Source organism: Grosmannia clavigera (genome assembly GCF_000143105.1).
Source record: "Grosmannia clavigera kw1407 unplaced genomic scaffold GCSC_140, whole genome shotgun sequence".
NCBI lineage: Eukaryota > Fungi > Ascomycota > Sordariomycetes > Ophiostomatales > Ophiostomataceae > Leptographium > Leptographium clavigerum.
The window spans coordinates 1,009,156-1,034,058 of record NW_014040801.1 but is presented as its reverse complement, the minus strand read 5'-3'; the positions used below and the strand labels follow the sequence as shown (position 1 = coordinate 1,034,058).

The following is a 24,903-nucleotide window of genomic DNA, read 5'->3' as shown; positions in this document are numbered from 1 at the left end:
AGGATAAGTCGAAGGGCGTCGACATTGTTCGAGAGAGGTCGCTATGCTTTCATCCCACGCAGGGGGGGCTATCCGTCATTGCCGGCCGGCAACCTTATCGTCAAAGGGCTCCACTGCCCACAGCCGGCAAGTGGCAACCCAGGGGTGTCAGAGTGGTGATGTACTCCGTACGAAGTACGGAGTAGACAAAAGTTTCATTCCTGCCATTCAACCAATTGTGTGCATTTCGCCAAGGCGGTAAGACATGGCCCCATAATGCATGGCAAAGTTACGTGACTAATCTGGTTAGTTCAATGTAATCACATCGTATAACGGAAATGAAACTGGAGGTCAAGATCTTTGCACTTATTGCCATACAACGTAGTACTGGCTCGGGATTACGGAGTACGACCCGGGGCATGTGAAGAGGAGTAAGGAGTACGAAGTAGGTGCCTCTAATCAAATCGCACGTGATCATGGCAAGTTCCGAGTAATTCTCCACAATACTAGTGGGCATAACATGCGTCTCATAAGTGTATGCATTTCATTAACAATCTGTATTCAGTACACAGCAGCCCATGTTCTCCGTGCCACTACGACGTCCCGTTGACGCCATTAGCAGCTTTTACTCCGTTAACCGCCTTCACCCCATTGACCCCGTTGGTCTTTGCCTGGGCTGGCCTGCTCAGCTTCGGCAGACCGGCAGCAGCGAGCACGTCGTCGACCTCGGCCAGGCGGTCGAGGAAGGGCGCCTTGGCCTTGGCCCATGGCTCGGCCGGGCTGGGGTGCAGCTGCCGGGCACCCTCGCCGTGCTCGGCCCAGTCGGTCAGCAGCAGGGGCACGCTGATGTGGAACATGAACGCGACGGTGTCCTCGCAGACACGGACAGGCCGCAGCTCAGCCGAGGTCGCGTCGACCCAGGTCTCGTACGTCTCACCGTGCGGCATGTAGGCAGCCTCATAGGACAATCCACCGGGCTCGAGCACGTGACTGCTGCCACCGTACTTGCCGTACAGCAGGCCCATGACCTCGGTCGACATGTTGCGGTGATAGTAGGGCGGCCGGAAGGTGTTGCTGGTGGCAATCCACTTGGGCGTGAAGATGAGGAAGTCGGTCAGGGAGACGCCCGGGATGGCCGAACGAGCCGTCAGGACGCAGTACACGGTCGGGTCGGCCTGGTCGCGCTCGACGTTGGCCACATTGACAAACTTCTCGGTGGCGTACTTGTACGGCACCAGGTTGCCGCGCCAGGCGACGACGTCAAAGGGCGTGTGCGGCTGGTGGCAGGCGTGCAGGCTGCCGGCCATCTTGTAGACGATCTCCCAGTCGGCCTCGTCGACCGCGAAGCCGGCCACGGGGCTCTCAAAGTCGTGGGGCAGAGCCATGCCGTTGGACCCGATGGGGCCGAGCTCGGGCAGCTCGTAGTGCGCGCCAAAGATCTCCTGCACGTAGCCGCGGCTAGGCCCATCCGGCAGGCCGACGCGGAACTTGATCCCGGCCTGCAGGACGACCAGCTCGCCAGGCCGCACCATGAGTGAGCCCAGCTCGGTCTGGATGTCGAGGCGGCCCTCCTGGGGCAAGATCATTATGTCGCCGTCGTTGTTGCAAAAGGCACGTCGGCCCATGGACGTGTCGGCCGCATACACGTGCACGGCAATGCCGGTCTTCATCGTCGGGTCACCCTGGCCGGCCACGGTGCGCAGGCCGGCCACAAAGTCGGTACTGCCGGCCGACGCGGCGGCCACGCTCAACGGGTTCCACGCCCGCTGCTCGGCCACGAAACCGACCTTGGGGTTCAGCGGCAGGAAACAGGCCTGCACATGGGGGTTGATCTCGGGGGCCGGCCGCACGGGGCCATGGGCCACCGACGGCCAGATGCGGTACATCCACACGTTTTGCAGCGTCTGGCGCGCGCTGACAAACGACGACCCGTTGAGCTGCTCCGAATACAGGTCGAACCGACAGCGCTGCGGACAGTTCTGGCCGCCGCGAGGCAGCACGCCCGGCACTGCCTCGGACGCAAACCGGTTGCCGAAGCCGCTCTGGTAACGGTACGGGTCGGCAGCCGACGGCTCCGACGCAAAGGCCGTCTGGGCAGACGTGCCAAGCATCGTGCGTGGGCGGAAAAGGCAGGCGAAACGACAGCGGTCGGAGGGTGTGTGGCGGAGGGGGGCGCAAAGCGATGGGGACAAAATAGCTGGGATAAAAGATGACGAAAGGCAATGAGATGGTGACCGAATCAACTCTCCCTTGCAGTGTGTTGAAGGCGTCTTGGCCGTCTCCCGGATGGCTTGCGGGGAATATGTATCTCTCGAAAATGGAAAATCGAATGGCCACCACGGACACAGCGTGCCGTCCTTTCGTCTGTAACCCCCCTCGACGATCGAACGTGCCGCAGTGGTGGCAGAGAACGAGAGCCAAGACTTGAGCCGGCAGGCAAATGGCTGAACAGTGGACCAGCGCTAGCGGGGGCGGCGATTGGGACCGGCAGAGCACGAAAGCGGGGCGGCAGTCCGGCAGAGGCGGCAGACAGCTGGCAGGCAGCTGGTCGGCAACGAGGCCTTTGCCAGCCCACCTGCTCACCCGACGGCGACGCACTAAAGCGGCAGAACCAGAGAAACGAGTGGAGCTTTCCCGGCAGCGCAAGCCGGCGTCTTTTATCCAACTTTCGCAGCTGGAGCAAACTTTGAGCATTCCGCGTTGCCTGCCGGAAGACGAAACCTATCATGCTGGCCATTTTGTCAGCTAGCAGCGGCCGGGGACCGAACAAATACAAGACAAGTTCCGGCGAGGGGCAGCAGGGTTGAGTCGTGCTTTGACTTGCAGTCAGACTACAATCGACCTCGAACAGACAGCGAGGAAGCCAAGGCAGCGACACCTGGCCACTCTCGGGTCCTGCTCAGACCACCGTGCTCCTACCCCTCCCTCCGTTCCCGACCCCTCCTTCCTACCGTTCACACACCCCCACACACCATGGCCCTCATCCAAGAGCTTATGGTGCCAGGCCAGCCGAACGTGGCGGTGCTGCTGCTTGTGGCCGTGGCGGCGTCGGCGCTTTGGCTCGCACTGGCGGCCGCACGGCAGCGCAGCCGGCGCAAAGGCGTGCCACTGCCGCCAGGCCCCAAAGGCGAGCCAATCCTGGGCCACCTGCGAGTGATCCCGACGGACAACCCAGAATACGCATACGCCAACTGGGCGCGCGAACTCAAGTCGGACGTGCTGCACTTCAACGTGCTAGGCCAGGACATTGTGGTGCTCAACAGCGTCAAGTCGGCGGTGGACTTGCTGGACCGCCGTGGGGCCAAGTACGCGGACCGGCCGCGCTTTGTCCTCTTCGAGGTCATGGGCTGGCGCAAGACGCTGACGTTTCTGCGCTGGGGCGAGGCGTTCCGGATGCACCGCAAGATCCTACAGCGGTCCTTTTCCAAGACGAACATCCAGGTCTACCGCGATCTGCAGACGCGCGAGACCCACGTGGCCATGCGTGGCGTGCTCCACGCGCCGGCCGACTGGGAGCAGGTGCTGCGTCGCTATGCCACCGCCATCGTTCTCGGCATCGGTTTTGGCATCACGCTCAAGAGCGACAAGGACCCGTACGTGCAGATGGCCGTCGACGCCTCGTACGCCCTCGGCCACGGCGGCGCTCCGGCCGGCACGCTCGTCGACTTCTTCCCGCTGTTCAAGAGCTTCCCCAGCTGGCTGCTGCGCGACCGCTCTCTCCAGTTTGCCCGCGACTGGCGCTGGGCCATCCGGCAGATCCACGACGCGCCCTTTGCTGCCGTGGCTGGCGATATGGAGGGCGGCACCATGGCCGAGACCAAGACCAAGACCAAGACCGAAAAGACGACCCCCAACAAGGACAGCCTGATCGCGGCCCTGCTGGCGCAGCGCCAAGCTCAGCTAGAGGCCGGCGTGCTTCCTGCCAACACAGAGCTCTCGGTGGACGACATCAAGGGCGCAGCCGGCGCTGTCTATGCGGCTGGCCAGGACACCACCTGGTCGACCCTGGTCGTCTTTGTTCTCAACATGGTGCTGCAGCCCGAGGTGCAGGCCAAGGCCCAGGGCCTGCTGGATGCCGTGCTCGTCAGCCCTGACGGCAAGACCCGTCGCCTGCCGACGTTTTCCGATCGGCCGGCGCTGCGCTACATCGACCTCATCGTGCAGGAGACGCTGCGCTGGTGTCCGGTGTCGCCGGTCGGCGTGCCGCACCGCGCCCTCGAGGACGACGTGTATGACGGCATGTTCATCCCCAAGGGCAGTTTCGTCTATGCCAACGCACGCGCCATGACCCACGACGAGCGCGTCTACCAGAACCCCGACCGCTTCGAGCCCGATCGGTTTGCGTCTGTCGAGGAGGGCGGCCGCGGTGAGCCCCTGCCAGTCGGCCAATTTGGCTTCGGTCGCCGCATCTGTGTCGGTCAGCACCTCGCCGAGGCCAACGTCTGGATCGTCGTCGCCACCATGCTCGCCGCCTTCGACATTGGCCGTGCCAAAGGCCCCGACGGCCAGGACATCATCCCCGTCGTCAAGGTCACCAACGGCCTTACCAGCCACCCAAACTCGTTCCCCTGCACCATCACGCCGCGCTCCGACACTTGGGCCCAGGTGGTCGAGACCGCCGCACAGCAGGCGTTGTAGAGCAGTTTTGTTCGCGGGGCTTTGTGTACCCCTTGTGTCTTACTTCTGGAATTGGCGCCTTGTGGCATCGGCATGTTATTGTGTAATCATGGATAAAGCGGACGCATCGTGGAAGCTGCAACGTCTCTGATTGGGGCAAATATGGTTGTCTAGGAAATAGAAACAAAAGTCATAGAGTTTAATTGCATCAACGCATGTCTCAAAGTTGCCATCCGCAAAACACCCTGTACTTCATGCAAACGGCCCCCACATCTTTGATTCTCCACTCTGCGGGGTCTGTGGATAAGTACTCCGCAATCCGCTGTCCTGCAGTAACTTGCGAGCTCATCGGGCATTGAACATACGAGATGAACGTCAATCGGTGCGCCACCTTGCACAACCAGCTGTTCGATATCGGCCAAGCTGGCTTGGGGACGTCTGAGCCTGCAGTGCGCCAGAACTGGTTTGCCTTTCATGGAGACAAGGCTGAGGCAGTCCGTCATCGGCTCTCGCCGTCCCTCGTGGCCTTCCTCGAGCAGGCGTGGAAATGTAGTGGGAATGGTCACGCTTTCTTCTACTACGCTTATGGCCTGGCCTATCCCGAATCTATGTGGACCACCCACGAGATAGAAGCCAAGGATAGCGACAGTCCCTATCGGTACCTGACCCTCTACACGGCCACGAATTTAGCGTCCCACCCAGAAGGCGTAGTGTGAGTATCATGCTTTTGGCCTCTGGAATAAGAATGAAATGCTGAGTAATACGGTACAGGTTCGACCAGGAGACGAACCCAGCCATCATGCGAATGTCTATCTACGACATGAGCATCACGCAGAACGGTCGCCAGAAATGGTATCCTCTGGAGGATGTGCTGAATGCCTGGCTGGAAATGATTGACAGTGGCAAGGTACAGGCTGTTCCCGAACATGTGGATGTGCCCAACAGCAAATACGACCCGTGGATCCTACATCCATACAGTGAGGGGCAGCTTAAGGAGACCGCCGAGGTTTTTAACAGCCTGGTCGATGCCATCGAAGCACGATTGCCGCCGACCTTACAGCCACCAGTCTCGGCTGATCGTGCGCCGCTCCTGTCTGATGCAGCCATGGACGCGGCCAATCTATCCCGCGGTTTTGCGCGTTCGTTTTTTAGCCACGCGCACCAGCCACGATTCTGCTTTATTGCCCCGGGTTTAGAGGTGCCTACCGCTGAAACGTTTCCGAACCAGCCGTTTCGGGCATCTGAGGACGGCGACGAAGACGATGAAGAAGGCCGAATGACAATACCACCTGTCCTGTTATTCCATTCTGCAATTCCATTTGTTGCTCCCGCTCCTACGATAAATCGCGGCACAAGAATTGAGCCTCCCTTCAGCTGGCCCTACAGCGTCATGCCAAGCTACCCTTCCGGACTGTATTTAACCTACACGGATCGAGAAGCTGGCGTAGAATTTGAAGACGGTGCGAAACTGGTGCTTCCTTACAGCATTGGTGCTCGTGGATTTGCGCGGACAGCCGATGGAGCCCGCTTCGGAGAGAATAAAGAAGCTCGCGGCACCGTAGTTCAAGCCCATGACACATTTTCTGATCTGTACCAGCCGGGCTACATCCCATTTGGTGAGCAGCACGACGTGCGGCTTGCCCATGTTTTGCGGGAATGGCTCAAACAAATAGAGGACAGCCAGTGGTTTGTAGGACCGGAAGGAGTCATCGGAGGGATGGACAAATGGCGGGAAGCAGACACTGAGAATGGATGGCAGGATTATGTAATCCCAGTAAGCTGGTAAAAGCGAATTCAGTGGGCAAATTCGAAAAGTACGGAGTAAGACAGCAAGCTTCTTGGTTTTTGTCTTCCTCCTTTTCGCAATACTTTCCCTTTCATTCGATTTGCTCACAGACACAGGCCATAGAATGGACACGGGAAAAGTAATGCGACACATACATGTCTTTTAGGCTGCTGCGACAGAGTGTGAAGCATTGGAATCGCCCGCGACGCTGACGCCGGTATGATCCTCTTCGCAGCCACCTCCAACGACGGTGGCCATAAGAAGCGGCTCTTCCCGGAAAATAGCTCCAACGTGATCTACGTGTACTCAATCACGATTTCCAACGACCTGTCATTTCGCCACAATGCAAATAAGTTCTACAGACCGTTACTCACTCTCCACGCAGTATTGTGCCACAGGTATCAGCCAAACGTCATCATCACCATAATCGACCTCTTTAATCTGTACCTCTCCGTCATCCACGTCTTCAATTGAGACGTCCGTCACCATAAAGTTCGCAGCCTCGCCACCTTTGCCATCGCCGCTAGCACTGTCGTCGCTGTTGAATATTGTAGTCTTCTCCTTTTTGATATACGGTGCATGCCGCAGCTGGCCATGTCTGAACGCGATCTTCAGCACCCGTAGTGCTAGAATAAAATCGGTCGAGCTCGCATAGGCAGAGCCTACGGAGCCTGACGCGTCGCCCAAGCTCTCCCCGACCGGTGCGGGAAGCATAGGCGGGCTGCCCACGGGACTGCCAGCGGCATCGATTTTTTTGTACTTGGCTGTTCGCCTGGTGCCTCCATCGCGGGCAATCTTGAGCCCCGTGATGAGGTACAGAGGGTACTTGTAGTGCGTATCGGAGAGAAATAGGGCAATTTCGGGCAGCTTGATGGTATCGGAAATGTAGGCATCGGTGGGATCGAACGATTCGGTGTCAAGACAGTTGACCGAAAGGATGTCTGTGCGCTTGCGGCTAGCGCTGATCCCGACGTCGACACCGACGCCCAACTGACTGAAGATCTGACCAAATATACCCAGTTTGCTGCTAGCCATCCGAGCCCGGCGCATAGTAAAGCCACGCTTTCGGCCGATCGAGTTGGGGTTCTCAATGGGCACAACGTCGTTGCGGTTAATCGGCACAAACTTGGAGATATCGCCCAGGACATGGCCAAGACAGATGACTCCACCAGGCGTGGTAGAGTGGTTGGGCGCGAAGATGTAGGTGTTTTTCGGCATCGTGACCAGCGTGCTACCAGCGATACGGGTATTCAATCAGAGCCGAAGCTGGCAAGTCGCGCTCTGGTAAAGGCAGATTGGTGGCCATTTTCAACAGGCAGCAGAAGAAGCGGCCCAGCCTTGTGCGGGGTAATTGGAGCAACCTTGGCGATAATTAGGCAAGCTTGTCTTCAGACTTCCGATTCGTGCGTAAACATTGTCTCTCTGGTGATACGTTAGGTGGTAAGACTGGGATAGAGGCCTATTGATCGATTTTAGAACGTCCTAGCATTATTACGGAGTAGTGAGCTCTGTTTTCCCTTTCAACAGGGCCTTTCCAATGTTTCTGCCATTCGTCACCGCCCATTCTACCCCACTACGATCGTCGCTGTCAGTTGGGCTTTCAGTATAAACCTGTCGACTCAGAGGACTGCGTAATGGTACGTGTATTTTGTCATAATGCATATGTCTCTTGGGGTAGACCTTTTCATGACCACTTCTCTTTCTGTGGCACAGATGTCATTCAAACACCTGACCCTAAATCTCAATTCTTGATCGGCCGCGGATCGAACTGCCGCAATGAATAATACTGGTACTGCTTTGCATACCGGTAGCGCCAGTGCTTCCCCTTCCAAATGAACACACCGGCAAAGAGGAGAACGACGACACCGATGGCCCCAATCGTGTTGAAGACGTTGGACATGCCAACGGCCGCTATCCATGGCGTCATGGCAAAGACGTACACGGTGCTGAACGTGTTTCTCGAGAAGGTGAGAGCGACAAGAGAGTCGCCGATGATCTGGGAGGGAGGAAAGTTAGCTGAATAGTCCTATCTACCTCCGGTTTCGAAGACAGCTGGCTTGCTTACCTCGTTGTATGCATCGAGCATGTAAGTCAGCAAAACGCTAGTGATGGGTGCCTGGGCAAAGTTTGTGAGGCCTGTGGCGAAGGCGACAGAGACCCAGGACTGTCCGTCCTGGAGGGCATAGCCGAACCAGAACGGCCCGGCGATCTGGAGGGGAATAAATGGCAGGATAATCCACAGGCGCATTTCGGGCTCGTAGATGCCACCATTGCGCTTGGCCAGCTTGAGCACGATCCAGTCGCTGAGGGGGCCGCTTATCAGCGTGCCGATGGTGTTTCCGATGAACGGCGGCAGATTCATCAGGCCGATCTGAGTGGAGTCGAAGTTGTAGGGCGGCTCAATCATGTACGTGCTTTGGGCAGCGGACATGACAGTGCCCCAGGAGAGGAGGACGGCATAAACGAGGCAGATATAGCCGATACCGGGGATGGTGAACATGATCATGAAGGGCTGGTAGGCGTGGCGGGCGAACAGCTGCCAGGGACCCTTAGTGGTGGTGGTGAAGACGAGGCGCTTCCAGTACGGTTTGCGCGGGATGGATTGGTTGATCTCGACGGTAGTGCCATTGGCAAAGGCATCTGACTCGGAGGGCACAGCATCAGGCGAGTCGGTCTCGAGATCGGGGATTCGCACGCCTATCGATGGCCTTCCCTTCTCGTCGGTCTTGTCGTCGACGATCTGTTCGACGTCCAGCGGTCGGCCCGAGATGGGAACGGCGGTCCAGTCGAACTTGGACTCCTCGAAGCCTAGGACCATGATGACCGTCTCGACGGCGAAGAAGATGGCACACCACCACCAGACCCAACGCCAGCCCTGCGAGTAGGTGATGTATCCGGCCGCCACCGGCGCCAGGTTGCCGCCGAAGCTGTAGGCCCACACGTAGATGGAGTTCATCAGGCCGCGCTGGTGTACAAAAAAGATGTCTGTGATGGTCATCTGCACCATGCACTCACCCAGCGATCCAAGCCAGCATTGCACCGCGTTGACGCCCCACCAGTCGCCGGCCGTCTCGGTGCGGGCAGCCCAGATCATCACGCCCAGCTGGGCCAGACAGGTCAGCACGTAGATTGGCCGCAGGCCGTACTTGAGCGCAAACGGAATCAGCATGAAGCCGCCGAGCGCCAGCGTGGCACAGCCGATGGCATAGGTGTCGTTGAGCACTGCGTCGCTAAAGTGCAGCTCGTCGCCCATCGGTCCCCAGGTCGGCGTCGTGGCCGACACCTGGGCCGCTACCATGAGGGCGAAGAAGGCGGCGAGGCCAAAATTGAGGTATTTGCGCCACATCGGCCAGTTTAGCGGATCGTTGGGGTCGGACGTCGGCCGTGGCTGCAGCACGATCTCGGTGCTGTGGTCGGCCTTGATCAGCTCCAGCCGCACCGTGCCGGGTGGCCATTGGGGGTCATCCCAGGTCCGGCTTGCTATCTCGGACACCATAACGGTGGCTTGGACCTTTGGGGAGGAGGATGGAGACAAGGAGGTGAGAGGGGAACACGAGAGGACGGAGTGACAGAAAGCCGGAAGAACCGGGTTGTCGTTGCATCTTGCTTCAATAGAAGCAGCCGGAAATCTACGACAGCTATATAGGAAACCAGCACGCAGATTATGGCAGATACGCCGAGCACTCGTTGGGTGCTGACAACAACGCGAACAACTGCCTATCTGCTCACTACGACTTCGCAGTGGCCATATGTACCCATAGATGGACCGACAGGGAGTTGACATACATCCGCCATAGAGCACATATGCGCACGATAACGACATTCTTTAGTACATACGGAGCACGGAGTAGTATAGTATATTTCCCTTCTCTCGGGGTTACCCGCGGAGAGACTTAATGTAACCCTGTTCAGACAAAGCGTAAATACAATGTTGCTAACCCATCGGCCAACTGCAGTCGATTAGGGAAACGCTGCCAACAGCGTCTTAGCGGCCGGCTGCCACTCCCAAAATGGACATGCCATCGGGTACCTTATCATTATCCCCACCCATTCTGGTTTACTAGCCGGGATTCAGCTTGGAGATCGGCAATCTGAACGCCGCGGAGCGGAGCTGTTGCGGCGTTTTATAAAATCAGAGCTGATAAAGACCGTCCACCGTCACAGGTCTGCCCGTCTTCTGGCAGTCTATGCTGCTATTTGATGAGAGGTGTGGCAGCCAAAGTAGCATTGCGAGGCAACCCCGTCACAATGTCAAAGTTCCTTCTCCTACTCGTGGCTGTGAGCCAGGCCCGCGAGATCGTCTTTCCACCTGTTGCCGCCATCCGAGGGCCAGCTGCTCATACACAGTTCCATCTGACTTCCGACGTCGATTTAGACGACGATGTCGACCTGACGACAGATCCCGTCGGCGGGCTCGCCTCGTTTGCCCACCTGCCGTACGTTCCGTGCTTCTCCTCCAAGACCGACGACGAGGTCGAGAAGTACGACATTGCCGTCCTCGGCGCGCCCTTTGACACGGCTACGTCGTACCGTCCAGGCGCCCGCTTTGGTCCCCACGGCATCCGAGATGGCTCCCGGCGCATACGTCCCAATCACTCGTGGAACATCTACTCGGGCCACAACCGGCTAAAGGAGTGGGCCAAGCTGGTCGACTGCGGCAATGCACCGCTGACCGTGGTCGACAACACCATGGCCCTGAAGCAGCTCGTCAAAGCGCACAAGGTGTGTGTAGAGAGAGAGAGAGCCTGTTGTCGGCTTCCCGGTCCTCTAAGCCGCTGCTGACTGGTCTGAAAGATTACCTCTGGTCGCGTAGCCAACAATGCCTCCATTGCCACCATTCCGCGCGTCATGATGCTAGGTGGCGACCACACCATCACCCTGGCCGCTCTGCGCTCCACCTACGAGTACTGGGGTGTCGTAAGTGTGATCCACTTTGACTCGCACATCGACACCTGGGATCCCACCGCCTCTGGCGGCGGCATCACCGACTACGCCTCCGTCAACCACGGTACCTTTCTGCACATTGCCCACGAGGAGGGTCTTATCTCCAATGACTCGTCCATCCACGCCGGTATCCGCGCGCCGCTTGGGACGCAGCATCGCGATCTCAATAACGACGTTCAATGCGGCTTCGACATTGTCACGGCCCGCGACATTGATGCACTCGGCACGCAGGGTGTCATAGACAAGCTCAAGAATCGCGTTGGTGACAGCAAGGTCTATATCACCGTCGATATCGATGTCCTAGATCCAGTGCGTGTTGCCTTCCACTTCCTAGTCATCCCCTCTTAACGACCTCTTGCTGACTAATAGGCCTACGCCCCGGCTACCGGCACGGCCGAGCCAGGCGGCTGGACTACTCGCGAACTTCTGACTATCCTCGATGGCCTCATCGGACTAAAGGTCATTGGAGCAGACGTTGTCGAGGTGGCGCCGGCCTACGATAACACAGGCGAGACGACTTGTCTGGCAGCTGCCGAGGTGGCTCGTAGTCTGATTGGGCTCATGGTGGCTGTACCTGTTACTAATAAGGACTGATGGCTTAGTAGTTGAGTACAGGTAGCGTATTAGAAGCAGAAATTAGAATAACGCAAGCAGCTCAGAGAGTCGGACAGGGTTAAGTACATCTTACAAAAAGACAACTGCATTCGTGCAGGTCTGGTGTTGTCCTCCTTGTTACGCATAATTTGCCCTCAACAGCCACCGGTTAAATATCCCATTCTCCTCACTTTTCTCAGAGCCCGGCATTAGTAATTACTCAAGCCGTGATCAGGAAACCTACCGAACCTAGATTAGGTAAGTAGGCAGAGTTTTACGAATTACTCAACGTTCAAAAATATATATAGAAAGGCAGTCCAAAGCCACCTGGGTCCTAGAACTATAGACTGCCATTAAATGTGTCTCTTATATTAGTCATTGGGTATCATAGACTTCACGCAACGTATTACACATCATCTCACAAACAGTACTCCGTAAAAAGAAAAACTCCCAAATGCGCCCCGAGTGTAAAATAAAAGCGAATAGGCCCTCTAATAGCCCACCGGCCATCTTCACTGGTTGTACATCGTAAGCTCGATCCTTGACGGACAATTGTGCGAACGAGAGGAAGTGAAGAGATAAGGCGATGGATAGACGAACAAATTTGTCAGATGAACAAAAGGACAGGAAAAGATCCGCCACGTGATGACAAGATGTACTAAGACTCTGCTTTCTGCCGCTTATGGAGTACTCTGTACAACTTTTCTATACTCAAACGTGCCTCGGTCCAATCAGCAAACCGATTTAGTCTATTAGGATCTCCTACTATTTTAATAGTCGCATCTGTGTTTGGGCAGTGTATATGAATTATTATCTAGTGTATGCTAATGCTTCCAATCGTTTTCGCACGGGTACAAATGCGAACAAGTACGCTAGCACGCGTGGTTGACAACCCAAGAAATGACCTTTAATAGGCCGGGCCTTTACATGCTTAAGCAACGGCAGAGATCTGGAAAGCCATAGCCGGGGTGTCCGGAGACACACAGACCTGGGTGGTGCTGGAGTAGGTCTGGCCAATTGTCCAGTTGTTGTTATTGTAGGTGCTTTCACCGCAGCTCAGTGTGAGGTTGACAGAGCCGGAGGCAGTGAAAACGGCCGGATCCTTGGCGTCGGAGCAAGTCCAGGTCTGCATGATGCTGAGGAGACCACTCGGAGCGTTGTACTTGAAGGTGGTGTTTGTGTAGGCGTCGTTGCGAGGGTCAATGCAGTCGTACACAATGTCGCCGTAAAAATAGTCCGGAATCTGAGACGAGCGAGCAGAGCACCCAGACGAGGCTTGGCCGGGCACAAGGGCCGGGTTGGAGATGTTGAAAGACACCTGACCGTTGTCGTTCTGGTGGGAAGGCGTGGTGAAGACTTCAGAGCCGCTGTATTGGAAGCGAGTGATATACCACGCAAAGCCCTCCGACTTTTGCGAGCAGGTGAGTGCAGAGGTGGAAGCTGCAGGGGCGGCGAGGGCGCCAGCCGAGAGGGCAAGAAGAGAGAGAAGAGTGGTCTGCATGATGACGAATATTAAGAGTGGGCGAGTAAAGTCCGGGGCTTGAAGGGATGGGCAAAAGAGTATGCAGATGATGAAGATGAGAGTGAGGGTGAGGGTGGAAGCAAGAAAGAATGGAAATTAGGGAAGATCACTCTTCTTTTATAATCAAAACTTAACTTCCTTCTCCCCTTTTGGACCACGACGTACGACCGTCTGACCCTCCTGCCCCGGTCTTTTCGTTGAGGCTCATGCAGATCGAAACCTGTCGATCATTAGTGGAGATGGAGCTAAACGTTGTGGGCAATGAAGCCAGGCAGTCAAGGTGCTGAAGAGCTGTTGAGCATGCATAACTCGGCCCGGTATGTGCGCCTTCTTGCCCAAGAGCCCAATCACGTTGACGGCCTTTTGCAGTGTACAACATACAGAGTATAACTGCTGACTTGATGACGGTTAGAGTAACGTGACTTTGACGCCACACCGGTCGGATCCGTAGGCTGCCGATCGCCCTATGCAGGAAAGGAAGTGGAGATGGTGTTAATTTGGGAATTTGTCTAAAAATATAGCAAGTTCCGCAAACGCCGAGATTCCCCCCTATTTGATCTGCGAACTACGGAACAAGCGATGGCGCATCTGCATCCTACCAAGAATTGTCACGAACTACTCTGCACAACACCCAAAAGGAGGCCATTCACGAAAATCGCATCCGCATACGAGTACTCCGCACGAGTTCCTACAAAACCCATGTCACCGGTTCACTCTTTATTGCCACTCCAAGAGGCTAGCGCACACCGTCTAGCTGAAAAACTCGCCCCACGACGTCATTCTCGTGTCCTGGTGGCGTTTTCGCAGCCAAAACAGGATGTCTACTCCGCACGGAGTACGGACTACAACTACATATGTTGCTTATTTTCTCTACAAAAAGGAAACCTCGTATTGCCCGTCCTTGTTTCGACTGTAAAGCCTCGCATCGATAAATTGGATCAGTCGGCATCAGACAGTTTTAGCTTTTGCCCCTTTTGTGGACACGCCGAGAATACATCGAGACCATCAATGGAGTACTCCACAAATGCGATACGAACACTCCGTAAATCGAGAACGAAGCGTACGGAGTACAAAATAACGTAATGGTTGGCTTTTGGTGTCAAGTTTACGAAGCCCGTGCCTCGTTTCGCGGCGGTGTATCGCCCGGTGTCTTGTAAGAAGTTGCTCTATTCGTATTCTATCGTACTTGTCCGTACAAAATAAGAGAACAGCCATGACCGCCCTTACATAGTAGCGATATCAAACTATATGCTGGTGGCTCCAAGATTCGGAGCTCTATAAGCTCCCTTCACCGATTCTCCGTCCAGTTCTAGCTCTCGTAGGAGAACCCCGCTTAGCATTTTGCCAAGATGCGTGCGGTCAATCGAATGACCGTCCCGGCGAATTTTTGAGCAGTACGCCTTGAGAAACGGGACTGGGCTCTGGGTAAATTCTGAACCTGGGATGTCGTCTGCATTATCGGCATGGTGGATGTAGCCATCCGGCTCGATGGTAAGCGTGTCGCTGGCCTCCTGCCACGAAAGCCGGAGCATGTCGCACATTGCTGTGTACTCGGCAAAGGACTTAAAGTACAGCTGACCAGAGAACAAGTTGAGTAGCAGTGCCAGTGGGAGCGGTAGACGCTCAGGCGATGGCGGTCGTGCAGCAGACGTGGTGTAAAGATCGAGGCCATCCAGCGGCGACACCTCCAGGTTGGGACGGGGTGCGTATAGATGCAAAGATGTATTGTGGCTCTTGCGGACTGTCGGCAGCAGCTCCTGTGCCTCGTATGGGCTAATGATCACCACCCGATCCCAGCTGACCGGCTGACTGCTCAGGATCCACTGGGGAGGGCGCTGGAAGGAGTCCAGTTGCTGGTCCTTGTTGGCGAAATGCTCAGGGACGATCGTACTGGCAAAGTCGGCTGTGACGAGCACATCCTGCGGGAACATGTCTACATCGAGGAGGGCAGATGCATTGGTAGCCCGAAGGACCTGGAATGCAGGCAAGACGGCGGACGAGGAGGCAGCCAGCCGTCCAGTGGCAGCAAATGTGCGGATGTCTTGATGCACAGAATGAGTGGCTGGCGTGGCTGGAGGCGGCCGCTCTATCTGGCGCTGCTCTTCGATCTCGGGGGACAGCTCCCGCTCCTGCTCCTCGTGCAGGGTCGTCTCAGAGAAATTGAGTCTAGACACCTCGGCACAGCGGTCGTCGATCTGGCGCAACCGCATATTGGTTCTGTCGCCACGCATGTTGGTTGTGCTGTCAGTCTGTCCTTCTGGCATTGGGCGATAGCGTTCTTCCAGCGTCTTGGCCTCGTCCTCGAGAAATTCGCTAGCCAGGTCGTGCGTCATGACGATCATGTCGTCTTCTTCACCTGCAGCCCGTGCTTTCTCCCAAAGGGCCAGCTGCTTCTCAAATCGACGACCTTGGACAGCCCATAACGGCATGCTTTTGCGAAGATCATTATGAGTCTCGCCAATGGCCCAGCTCAGAACTTCTAGCACGCTGATGTCCCGCTGCTGTTCCTCGTGAGTGCGGCACTCCTGGATCTGAGTCTGAACATCCTGAGGCACCACGAATACGACAGACTGGCCGTGGCCGAGCTTCCGCATACGCATGCAGGCCTGGACCAGCCTGTCCTTAGTCAGACGGGCACCGAGTGTGACGGCCGCGCGGTAAGACGAGGGCAGGCGCAGATCTGTGCCGCGCGTATGGGCCTCGTCGAGAAAAACGATACAGAGGTCCAGCTGGTCGGCATACGGCGAGATGCGGAGTGGCTCAGCTCGGCCCCGTTTGTCCAGGACCATCAGCTCCTCCCTGTCGTCAAAATAGACAGCAGCCTCGACAGCAGTCTCGACAGCAGCCTCGACGTGGGCATGGCGCTCGCGCATCATCTTGAGCCAGAGGCTGGCCACCTGACGGTTAGACAACTCCAAGATCTGAGCACCGACGTCGAGAATGACACGCAGCCGGTCATTCGACTGGCCCACGACGAGTTTCAGAAGGGTTTCTGCTACAGACGAAGTAGGAGCATCGGCGTCTTGTGGTAGCGGTGGCTGCAGCGGCAGCACACCATTCTCTGGCTGCAGAAGATACTCGAGGACAAGTGCGTTCGTGTGCTTCTGTTCCGGTAGGTCCAGGTACGTCATGTCAAGCGGTAGGACCTTGCGAGAATCGATGGTGCCGCTGAAGCCAGTAGTTCGCTGAGTCTTTGACGCACCGAGATCCCAGCCGGAGGCCGACAATTTATGCGGAAACTGCTTCATCTGCTTGGCAAAAACGATGTTGTCTAGAAAGTAGTCAATCGTCGGTTTCGTAAAACGGACTGTAGACAAGGGTTAGCGATCAGGACGACATATGACGAGCAGCGTAATAGACGTACATGCGGGGAACACTTCGGTCTCGCACTGGATCCGGTCCTCCATATTGACGCCCATGACTTGACGGAAGGCGTCCGGGAGATTGTTAGCGGCATGAACCCAAATCTGATACACGTCGTCGGCATTTCCAGAGGCCAACAGGTGGGCAAAAGTCAGATACAGGTCGGCGTCGTCCAGACCCTGGTAGTAATAGCACAAACAGGTGAGCGTGATGACCACGTCGGGGTGGCTGAACTCGGAGCGTGCAGCAGGCTGGTCCTTGGCTCGGTATGGTACCGCAAGCTTCGTCGGTGGTCGTCGAGAGGTATCGAGACCATAGTTGACACGCCAGCGTTTTTGGCCAAAGGAAAAGGCGAGCAGGCCTCCAGCAAACAGGCCACGTAGAAGCAGCAGACAGTCGCGTGTGTCTGCCGTCCAGAAGTGGCCACTTTCGACAGCGTCAATGTCTGCTGGCTGCAGGTCGGCCTCGGTCATATAGCGGAGAACAGCGTCACGTGATTCCGGAGCTTGCCGCGCAATGGGGAATCCAGGAAGACCGGTGTTGCAGATTTCCCGGGGCACCTTGTTGCGAAGGAGAAGTTCGACAGCATCAGACTTGAGCAGACGGACGCGAGGGAAGCTTCCATGTCCAGTCGTCGTTGTCGGTTGAATTTCGATGGACAGCGGCAGCTGATCGGACACGTCTTTCACATGGTTCCGGACGACTTCGAGGACGTTCTGGATGACGGACCAACGGTAGGGACAGAACTCAATCGGAGTCTGCGTGCCCATCGTGTATATTAGCTCGAATCGGACGCTAAAGTTCTCGTCGCTCTCGTCGACGACATCGCGGCCGGCCGTATTAAAAAGGTGTTGCGTCTTGAGCAGGGAGCAGCCGAGCGTCTCCCGACCGGAGGCCATGGCTTCGAGGCCCATCAGCTGCAGTGACAGGACATGCTCTGGTTGGACGAGCAGGACACCGCCCGTTTCCATGCAGCGACGACACTGGGCGAAGATGGCCTTGGCATGTTCTTCCTGCAGTCGGAGAGCCCGCGAAAAGGGCAGGTGAAAGACGCGACGGTTCAGCAGGCCGCCAAACTTGGCCACCAGCATGTGCAGCATCTGTCTGGACTGTGGCTTGGCCACAATGACGCGTACTAGCCGCGCTCCGTCGGCCAGAGCTGCCACGACGGTCGGCACGATCACCGACGACTTGCCCTCGCCCATGTTCAGCTGCATCACCGCGTTTTGGTCGTGCGGTGGTTGTCTTAACAGGTCAGCGTGGGAAACAAGCAGTAACAAAGGACCAAGAGGGAAAAAATCACACTCACCGCATCTTCTCTGTAATGTCCTCTTGCACTGCTCGGATCAGGATGCCGCTCTCAACCTCTAGCAACAGGGTTTCGGGCTGCTTGAAAGCTTCCCAGTTGGTGTGGCCCTCGTTCTGCAGTTCGCGCAAGAGCTCACCAATATGGGTCTTCACCTGATCAGAATCCCGTACCAGGCGCATCATTCGCTGTGCCCGCTGTGTCTCGGTCAGGGCCAGCCCATAGGCTACAATCCATGGCTTCCAGGCGGCCTGCAGCTTGCCCCAACCGTCGCGGGCCAGCTGTTGCAGAAGGAGAGTGCGAGACAGCCGAGGGCTGTGACCGAGTCGCAGGGCCAAGCACTTGTCCCATCTCACGTTCTCATACACACCAGCATGGATGGTGGAAAATAGGTCGTCGAGATATCGCGTTGCCTGGTCAAGATGATGGCGAATGCGGGATGTCACGTGATCCACGCCATCCACATCCAGATTCGCATGCTGGGTCTGATGCTGGTCCTGTAGCTTATCTAGACTGTGGCGGAGCTCGCCCGCATATTCCCTCTCGTATGTGGACTCGGCGCTGGCGGTCAGACTTTTTACGAGAGCTTCCAGGCGCGGCTTTTTTGCTTCCGCTTGCGGCTGCTTCTGTTGCAGTGTGAGTGATTGAAAGCCAAGGTGCAAACTGTAGAGCGGTAGAGCTTCGTTGACAGTCAGTTTCGGTATGCCAGCATGCGGCAGTTCTTTACTTTCAGGAACTGTGGCTTTTTCGAGAACATCCGCGAGCTGAATGGTGGCCATTTGTATGGTGCTTGCGGGTAGCGGCCGACTGGTCGTGATCTTTGGGAGCTGCAACAGCTGCACTGATGTCCGACTGATGGCGTCTGCGATCTCATCCAGATAGCACTTGAACAACCAGTTTTGGTGCCAGAGGGTGAACTTGACCCTCACGGCATTGATGGCGTCTTGCAGTTTTATGTACGTGCATATCTTTTCCTTCGTGACCCCGGTTGGAGGAAGAGGCACTGGCTGGGCCTTTTGTGCCGCTAGGTGGTCGACAAGGCTGGAAATGGCCTGGTTCTTGCTCGACTCCCATGCACACTCTCGCCGCCGACCATAGTCCCTGTTGGACTCCCCGGAGTATCTCGGTAAGTTGTTCTCCGGACAAGAATCCTGTGGTTTCCAGAGCTCGGCGTTGCTGAGGAGCTGAGTCAGTTCTGTCTTGTCTGGTGTATCACCATGGCGAAGCTGAAACATTCCAACAGGCGGCGGGTTGATGGCAGTGACCTCTGGCAGTAGAAACAGACACGCGGCTGCCTGGATGACCTCCATGTCCTTGGCGGAAAATGCCATTGTCGCGAGCCATAGATTCAGCTGTGATGGGCATAGTTTCCGCCCCTTTGCCTGGCGATGTAGCCAGCACCACAATTCGGCCCAATGTCCATCATGGTTTAGCATCCACTTACCAGCATAGTCCAGTAGGCAGGAGTTGTTCGTCTTTCCATCTGTTGGGAAATCGCTTCCAAGGACCGTGCCCTTTTCTTTAAAAATTTTCAGTAGAAGAGACGAAAGTCTTTCTCTGCCCAGTGGTCTAATGCGAAGGTAAGGAGTACGTTCGAACATAATGGATGATATCTTTGTAGCCCTTTCGGCTCTCTGAGACGCCTGACCAAGGTCCCTAGACACATATTCAATGTCGTGCAACGCAGACAACCGGTCCTCGGCCCCATAGCCGGTGATGCGCACAGTGGATGTGCGGGAGGCATCTCGCGTCCAGAGCTGGACATCGCCGGACTCAAATCTGGCCGGCTGCTTGTCACTATCTGGGTAGTATATCTCGGCCGTTTTGTTCTCCTTGAGCAACGTCTGGACGGCCTGGAAAAAGTGCGGATGCTGTGCCAGCATCGGGAGGTGAGGATCCCACGAGACCGTCTGCATGACCTGCAGATGATCTGGGTAGAAAACTCGCTTGGGAGTCAATCCCGAAATTCTCCGCAGCAAGTCAACGTCAGCCTTGGTTAGGAACTGGTTAGAGGCGACGGCGGCGCTTCGGAGAATGTTCAGCGCCTGCTCTGTGCCGGTGCATCCGGTGAAGACGTCGGGCAAACAAAACGACGTCAGTGCGTGCAGATAGCAGAGGAGGAGAGAGCTCTGCAGGCTTCCGCTTCCGTCCAGCCGCTGCATGTCGTCGTTGCGCTTGAAAATGTAGGCCGGGGCCGTTTCCGGGAATATGGACACGGTTGTATGATCACCTTTTCGTTCGTACGAGATACAGCCCGTCGGCACTATCACTCGTCTCTCGGCCGTGATCCGGTTCTGCAACACCAGCTTGCTCTTCAAACCAACTAACGTTCCCACATTCTGGTCTTTGTCCACCTGAAATCCCCGACATTGACGAGAGTTGACCACCGATGTTCCTTCTGCCAAGTGGAAGCTGAGCTGCAGCCGGGGCAGCTCAATGTCGAGTGTTGTCTTGTCAGACCGTAGGATGAGTAGCATGTCCAACGGCTCCTGGAGAGGTGCAAAGACGGCACTCAACGACCGCCCGGCTCCGCTGCTCGGACACACGAGCGACTGTCCCTGTTTATTCGACAACCACCAAAAAATGGATTCCTTGCGAACTCGTTTGAGGCGCCAGGAAGACGGCTTAGTTTCGGTCGACCACATATGCCGCCTTTTGCGAAACTCCACAGTTTCATTCTCTGCATCGTACCAGTGCACGAAGTCACGGACGAGCGAGGTCGGAAGAACCCCCTGAAAGACCCTCTTTGGAACAAGGTGGTACACTTGTTCGTTTTTTTTGGCCTGCAGAAGCATGTCGGGGTCGGTGCTGCCCATACCAAAATTCAACTTATGCTCAAGATAGCTGTCCCTGGACGAAAACTGCATGCCTGGCACTATGCTCGGCAGGATGCGGAAAACGATAGGACCGAAGAGTGCTACGTACGATTCATGCTGCGTATATTCGAGAGGGAGGCGGTCCAACGGTCGGCCGTTGACAAGCAGGCGACCCTTCAGCAGATTGTAGTGCACAACGGCCAAGTCTTTTATGTCCGTGACGATCCACTGGTCAAATTCTCCTTGTAGGGCTTGCCAGCCACTATCTCCTCGATGATAGTTAGGCCATGCAGCTTGTATGACTGTGTCTAGACTGGGAAAAGGCTTGCCGTCCAGGCCATTCAAGATGAGCTGCCGCAGGATGGGATATGCGCGGTAGCAGAGATGCTGACATCGCCGACGCATGAGCCGGTCATGGGCTTTGGTTCCAATCTGCGTGCTGTTGTCGTAGACGAGCATGTTGCAGCGAATCAGGATTGCCGCCTTTTCGGGTACAGACAGTACTTCCTGCAGGTGGGTGTCGTCCACATCGAATGTGCAGACACAGATGGTGGCGATTTGTACGATCTTACAGAGGAAGGCCTGCCTCTGGTCTTCGTCTTTTGCCTCGTTATAGCGATTCTCCAGATCGTCGGTCCAATCAATGGCTATGACACGCAACTGCTCCAGCATGACCAGACACTTGTCCGCAATAGGGATTGACGGCGTCAGCCGCAGCACGCGAGCAGTAGTGTCGATGAGTGTGCTGAGCGCCTGCAGGGAGTCCCAGTTCTTTTGGATGCGTGCTGCCGCCTGACCGATCGTGGCCAGCAACTTTTCGGCGAAGATGTCATCGATGAGAATGTGGTGGCTGGCACGGCGAACATATGCCTCGGGCGGCCCGGCCTGGTAGATCGCCTGAAGGACAAACAGACCGGTCTCTATCTTTTTGAAGTCAACCGATGGACTGGCCAGCTGCACCAGCAGGTTCTGCCATGGCAGCCGGTAACCCACCGTCAGGCCGGCCAGGCTGCGGTATTCGGCGAGCGTCATGTGAGTCGGGCATTCGAACTGACTTGCAATCACCATGTTCGGCTTCGCATCGGCTTGTCCGTCGTCGGCAAAGCTCCGCCTCAGAAACGGTTGCAATGAGGAACTGTCCGGGGGAAGCTGGTACGTACACATATCAAGGACAACATCGGAATGGAAAATGTCGACAACGAAGCAATTCTTTCCTGTGTCGAAAGCTTGGAAGCGTAGCCCATTGTTCAGGCACACTTGGTCTTTTGTGGCTGTGGAGATGGACACGGTTCTGTAATGGGCCACAACATTTGGTTTTGCCGTGGACGACAGCTCCAAGCGTCGTGACGGACTCCGATAGTATGGCTTCAGTGCCGCATATGACGGAAGTGAGTATTGCGTATTAGGTGGGTCGGCATCGGCGTAGTCTGATCCCAGCACGTCGAGAAGGAGATAAACCGTGGCATCGCGCCAGGCGCAGAATTCTGCCGGAGCATCCAGCTCAAAGACCACTGCCTTCTTCTCGTTGGATTGTGTTGGCAGCGGCCACTCGTGCACAGAAATGGACATTCCTCTGGCAGTTTCTTCCGTGTAGCACTTCTCACAATCTCTCGAGTGGTGGTCGTACCACCCGTACCTCCCGTAAAATTCCTCTGTGGTGCAAACCATTTCGGAATGCAGTTTCATGAGATTCTGGTACCTTGACTTCATTTCAGCGAGCTCTGCAAGTTTCCGCTGCCGATCCCGTAAAGCTGCAGCTTCAATTTGTTGCAAAAGCTCCTGGTGTTTCATGGAGTGCTTGAAGTAGCGCACAGCAAACGATCCAGCTGTGCCAAAATCGGCTAAAACAGACCTGTCCGATGCCGACTGCTGTCTTCGCTTAACGTATTCCTCGATACGCCGAAGGCGTTCCAAGTCTCGAAGGCATGGCAGAACTAGCGTCTGCAGCTTCTGAAGCGGAATGTCTGGGATGTATTCCGCCAGTAGCGGAAGCCGCTGGACAGCAGAACGGTCGCAAGCAACCCAAAGCTCGAGCACGGTAAGCAGCATGGACGAGCTGGCTTCTGGATCTTCAATATACGTGGGGCTAGCCGAGTTGTGATAAAGCTGCATCAGCTCGTACACAAGCGGACATGTGGCACGATTGCTGATGTTCACTTTCATCCACTCCTGTAAATTGTGCTCCACCCACTGCTCCAGTCCGCAAAGGTTGTAGACCAGGTTTTGTGGTGGCTCGGACAGCGGGCCCGAGGGAAAGCTGTATTCTGGAAACGCTTGGAGGCTATGAGCTGGCTGAAACCTGGCGCCAGAGTTGGAAGCCTCTTTCAGGAGGATGTCGGACAAAAAGTTGTCCAAAGCAGGCAGCGAAAGCGATCTGCTCTCTCTGAAAGCAACAGATGCAAGAGGCGAGAGATGAGCGTCTTTCTTGCACTGACGTGAGGCTGCTGCCCACCGTACATCGAGTGCATCTTTGGTTCTTTCCAGAACGTCGATCACGTGGACAATTCCAGGACTGTCGCTTGAAACGCCGAGTTTTAATAGCCTGCGCGTGATCTTGGCGCTCATGAAATGCAGTGTGTCTGGTTCAATGCCGTTTCCGAGCTGTAGGCACCTGTCGAGGACCTCTGCAAGGAGCCGGACCATGAACAGTTTGTACAAGTTGCGGCCACTGTTCGGCCCCCGCAAACGGGAAAAAACCAGCTGCACAACAACACGCACTAAGAGCCAGAGGGGCGACCGGCGCCATGGCAACAATGCGCGATCCCAGAGCACCTCTTCGCGTGTGTGTTTCACGATCCTGACAACAGACGTGTCTTTGGAGCAAGCCATCGGCTGGAGGAAGCCAAACAACAGTTCTGTGACCAGTCCTGGGTCCATTGTATCACGGATCTCGTTGAGCCTCTTTTTGGCCTTGACGGTTATCGGTGTCATTCCTGGGGCCGCCTCGCCGCTCATTCGCGACAAGGTTTTAGTCAAGAGATCCTGTACCTGACTCGTGAAATGGCTGGCCTCCACTGTCACTGTAGGTCCAGGAAAGGAACGGTTGAGTCGGCCAGACGTCGACATGACCGCTTTGTTGGTAGGCGCCAGCTCAAATGCCTCAAACAGTATTCCATCAGAAGATCTAGTGATGAGGAGACCAGCATTCTGGGCCTCGATGTGTAGCGGAAGTACTGGTCCCGGCAGTGTTGCGGACGCTTGGCTCAAATCACCAAAAGCCTGCAAAAAAGACTCTTCGTTTACCGAACCGCTGGAATCCCGAGATGCGGTAAGCAAAGACACTGACGCCGCGGCGAGTGAGACAGCCTTCTGCTCCTCGACTGGGACATTTTTCTGGAAGCGTTCAAGAGCCTCAGTCACAAGTCGCAACAGTGCAGTGTCGAGATCAGCCTTTTGATCTTTTTGCTGGGGGAGCTGGGGTGGCAGGAAGAGCTGTTGGACGATAAATCTGACAGAGTCGGACGAAAGTGCCGACATGGTGATATTGATTTTGTTTTTGACGAAGAGGGATGAAATGAAAGTTCAAGAGAAGCCAAGTCTTCGGTATGACTTGGTAAAGAGGAATGTTTCACTTGCAATCCCAGTCTCTTTTGCTTTTTAGGCCGTTTAAATATGCAGCTATCTCCCATACATCACAAAAGTGCCGCGCATCACAAAAGTACGATAGATAAGACCAACGGCCATGGATTTGAGCAAGAAAGCTGCGCAATTGTGTTGAATGCCTAGCAGTTATCAAGGCTTCCCTGCCAATTATGCAACCGGCTGTTGCAACATGGCGGTTCGCTGCATAGACGGCAGGGGGTTCGAAATCGTATCCCAGTACGGAGTAACGACGTATTATTTTGAGTTTCAGCCTTTGGTTCGCTGACTAATACACATTGGCAGAGCAGGCCGTTGGGCCATGCGGGCAGGGCCGCTATTTGTACTCCGTACAGGCCTGTATACGGATCTACATTCTGTAAGCGAAGAAACAGCC

At 55.9% G+C, this 24,903-nt stretch overlaps 8 protein-coding genes across 8 annotated transcripts; 3 read left to right on the top strand and 5 right to left on the bottom strand.

Annotated features, from left to right (window-relative positions):
* Positions 1 to 572: 572 nt before the first annotated feature.
* CMQ_445 (homogentisate-dioxygenase) lies at positions 573 to 2,090 on the bottom strand (the record flags this gene model as incomplete). The annotated part of the gene is made up of 1 exon (XM_014317524.1): positions 573 to 2,090. The coding sequence occupies one exon, from the start codon at positions 2,088 to 2,090 to the stop codon at positions 573 to 575; it is 1,518 nt and encodes a 505-aa protein (XP_014172999.1).
* Positions 2,091 to 2,952: 862 nt separating this feature from the next.
* On the top strand, positions 2,953 to 4,617 carry CMQ_503 (cytochrome p450 monooxygenase; the record flags this gene model as incomplete). The annotated part of the gene is made up of 1 exon (XM_014317582.1): positions 2,953 to 4,617. One exon carries the CDS (start codon positions 2,953 to 2,955, stop codon positions 4,615 to 4,617), a length of 1,665 nt encoding a protein of 554 aa, XP_014173057.1.
* A 347-nt stretch (positions 4,618 to 4,964) lies between these two features.
* Positions 4,965 to 6,525, top strand: CMQ_520 (uncharacterized protein; the record flags this gene model as incomplete). The annotated part of the gene is made up of 3 exons (XM_014317599.1): positions 4,965 to 5,308; positions 5,368 to 6,370; positions 6,493 to 6,525. The coding sequence occupies 3 exons, from the start codon at positions 4,965 to 4,967 to the stop codon at positions 6,523 to 6,525; spliced, it is 1,380 nt and encodes a 459-aa protein (XP_014173074.1).
* Positions 5,267 to 6,241, bottom strand: CMQ_1209 (uncharacterized protein; the record flags this gene model as incomplete). The annotated part of the gene is made up of 2 exons (XM_014318288.1): positions 5,267 to 5,560; positions 6,080 to 6,241. The coding sequence occupies 2 exons, from the start codon at positions 6,239 to 6,241 to the stop codon at positions 5,267 to 5,269; spliced, it is 456 nt and encodes a 151-aa protein (XP_014173763.1).
* Positions 6,526 to 6,544: 19 nt separating the features above from the next.
* On the bottom strand, positions 6,545 to 9,878 carry CMQ_1579 (major facilitator superfamily MFS-1; the record flags this gene model as incomplete). The annotated part of the gene is made up of 4 exons (XM_014318658.1): positions 6,545 to 6,678; positions 6,757 to 7,613; positions 8,188 to 8,378; positions 8,448 to 9,878. The coding sequence occupies 4 exons, from the start codon at positions 9,876 to 9,878 to the stop codon at positions 6,545 to 6,547; spliced, it is 2,613 nt and encodes an 870-aa protein (XP_014174133.1).
* Positions 9,879 to 10,630: 752 nt separating this feature from the next.
* CMQ_1288 (arginase family protein) lies at positions 10,631 to 11,920 on the top strand (the record flags this gene model as incomplete). Its single annotated transcript, XM_014318367.1, has 3 exons — positions 10,631 to 11,104; positions 11,177 to 11,635; positions 11,696 to 11,920. 3 exons carry the CDS (start codon positions 10,631 to 10,633, stop codon positions 11,918 to 11,920), a joined length of 1,158 nt encoding a protein of 385 aa, XP_014173842.1.
* Positions 11,921 to 12,851: 931 nt separating this feature from the next.
* CMQ_975 (uncharacterized protein) lies at positions 12,852 to 13,421 on the bottom strand (the record flags this gene model as incomplete). Its single annotated transcript, XM_014318054.1, has 1 exon — positions 12,852 to 13,421. One exon carries the CDS (start codon positions 13,419 to 13,421, stop codon positions 12,852 to 12,854), a length of 570 nt encoding a protein of 189 aa, XP_014173529.1.
* Positions 13,422 to 14,686: 1,265 nt separating this feature from the next.
* Positions 14,687 to 24,404, bottom strand: CMQ_390 (uncharacterized protein; the record flags this gene model as incomplete). Its single annotated transcript, XM_014317469.1, has 3 exons — positions 14,687 to 16,749; positions 16,807 to 18,050; positions 18,115 to 24,404. 3 exons carry the CDS (start codon positions 24,402 to 24,404, stop codon positions 14,687 to 14,689), a joined length of 9,597 nt encoding a protein of 3,198 aa, XP_014172944.1.
* Positions 24,405 to 24,903: the final 499 nt, after the last annotated feature.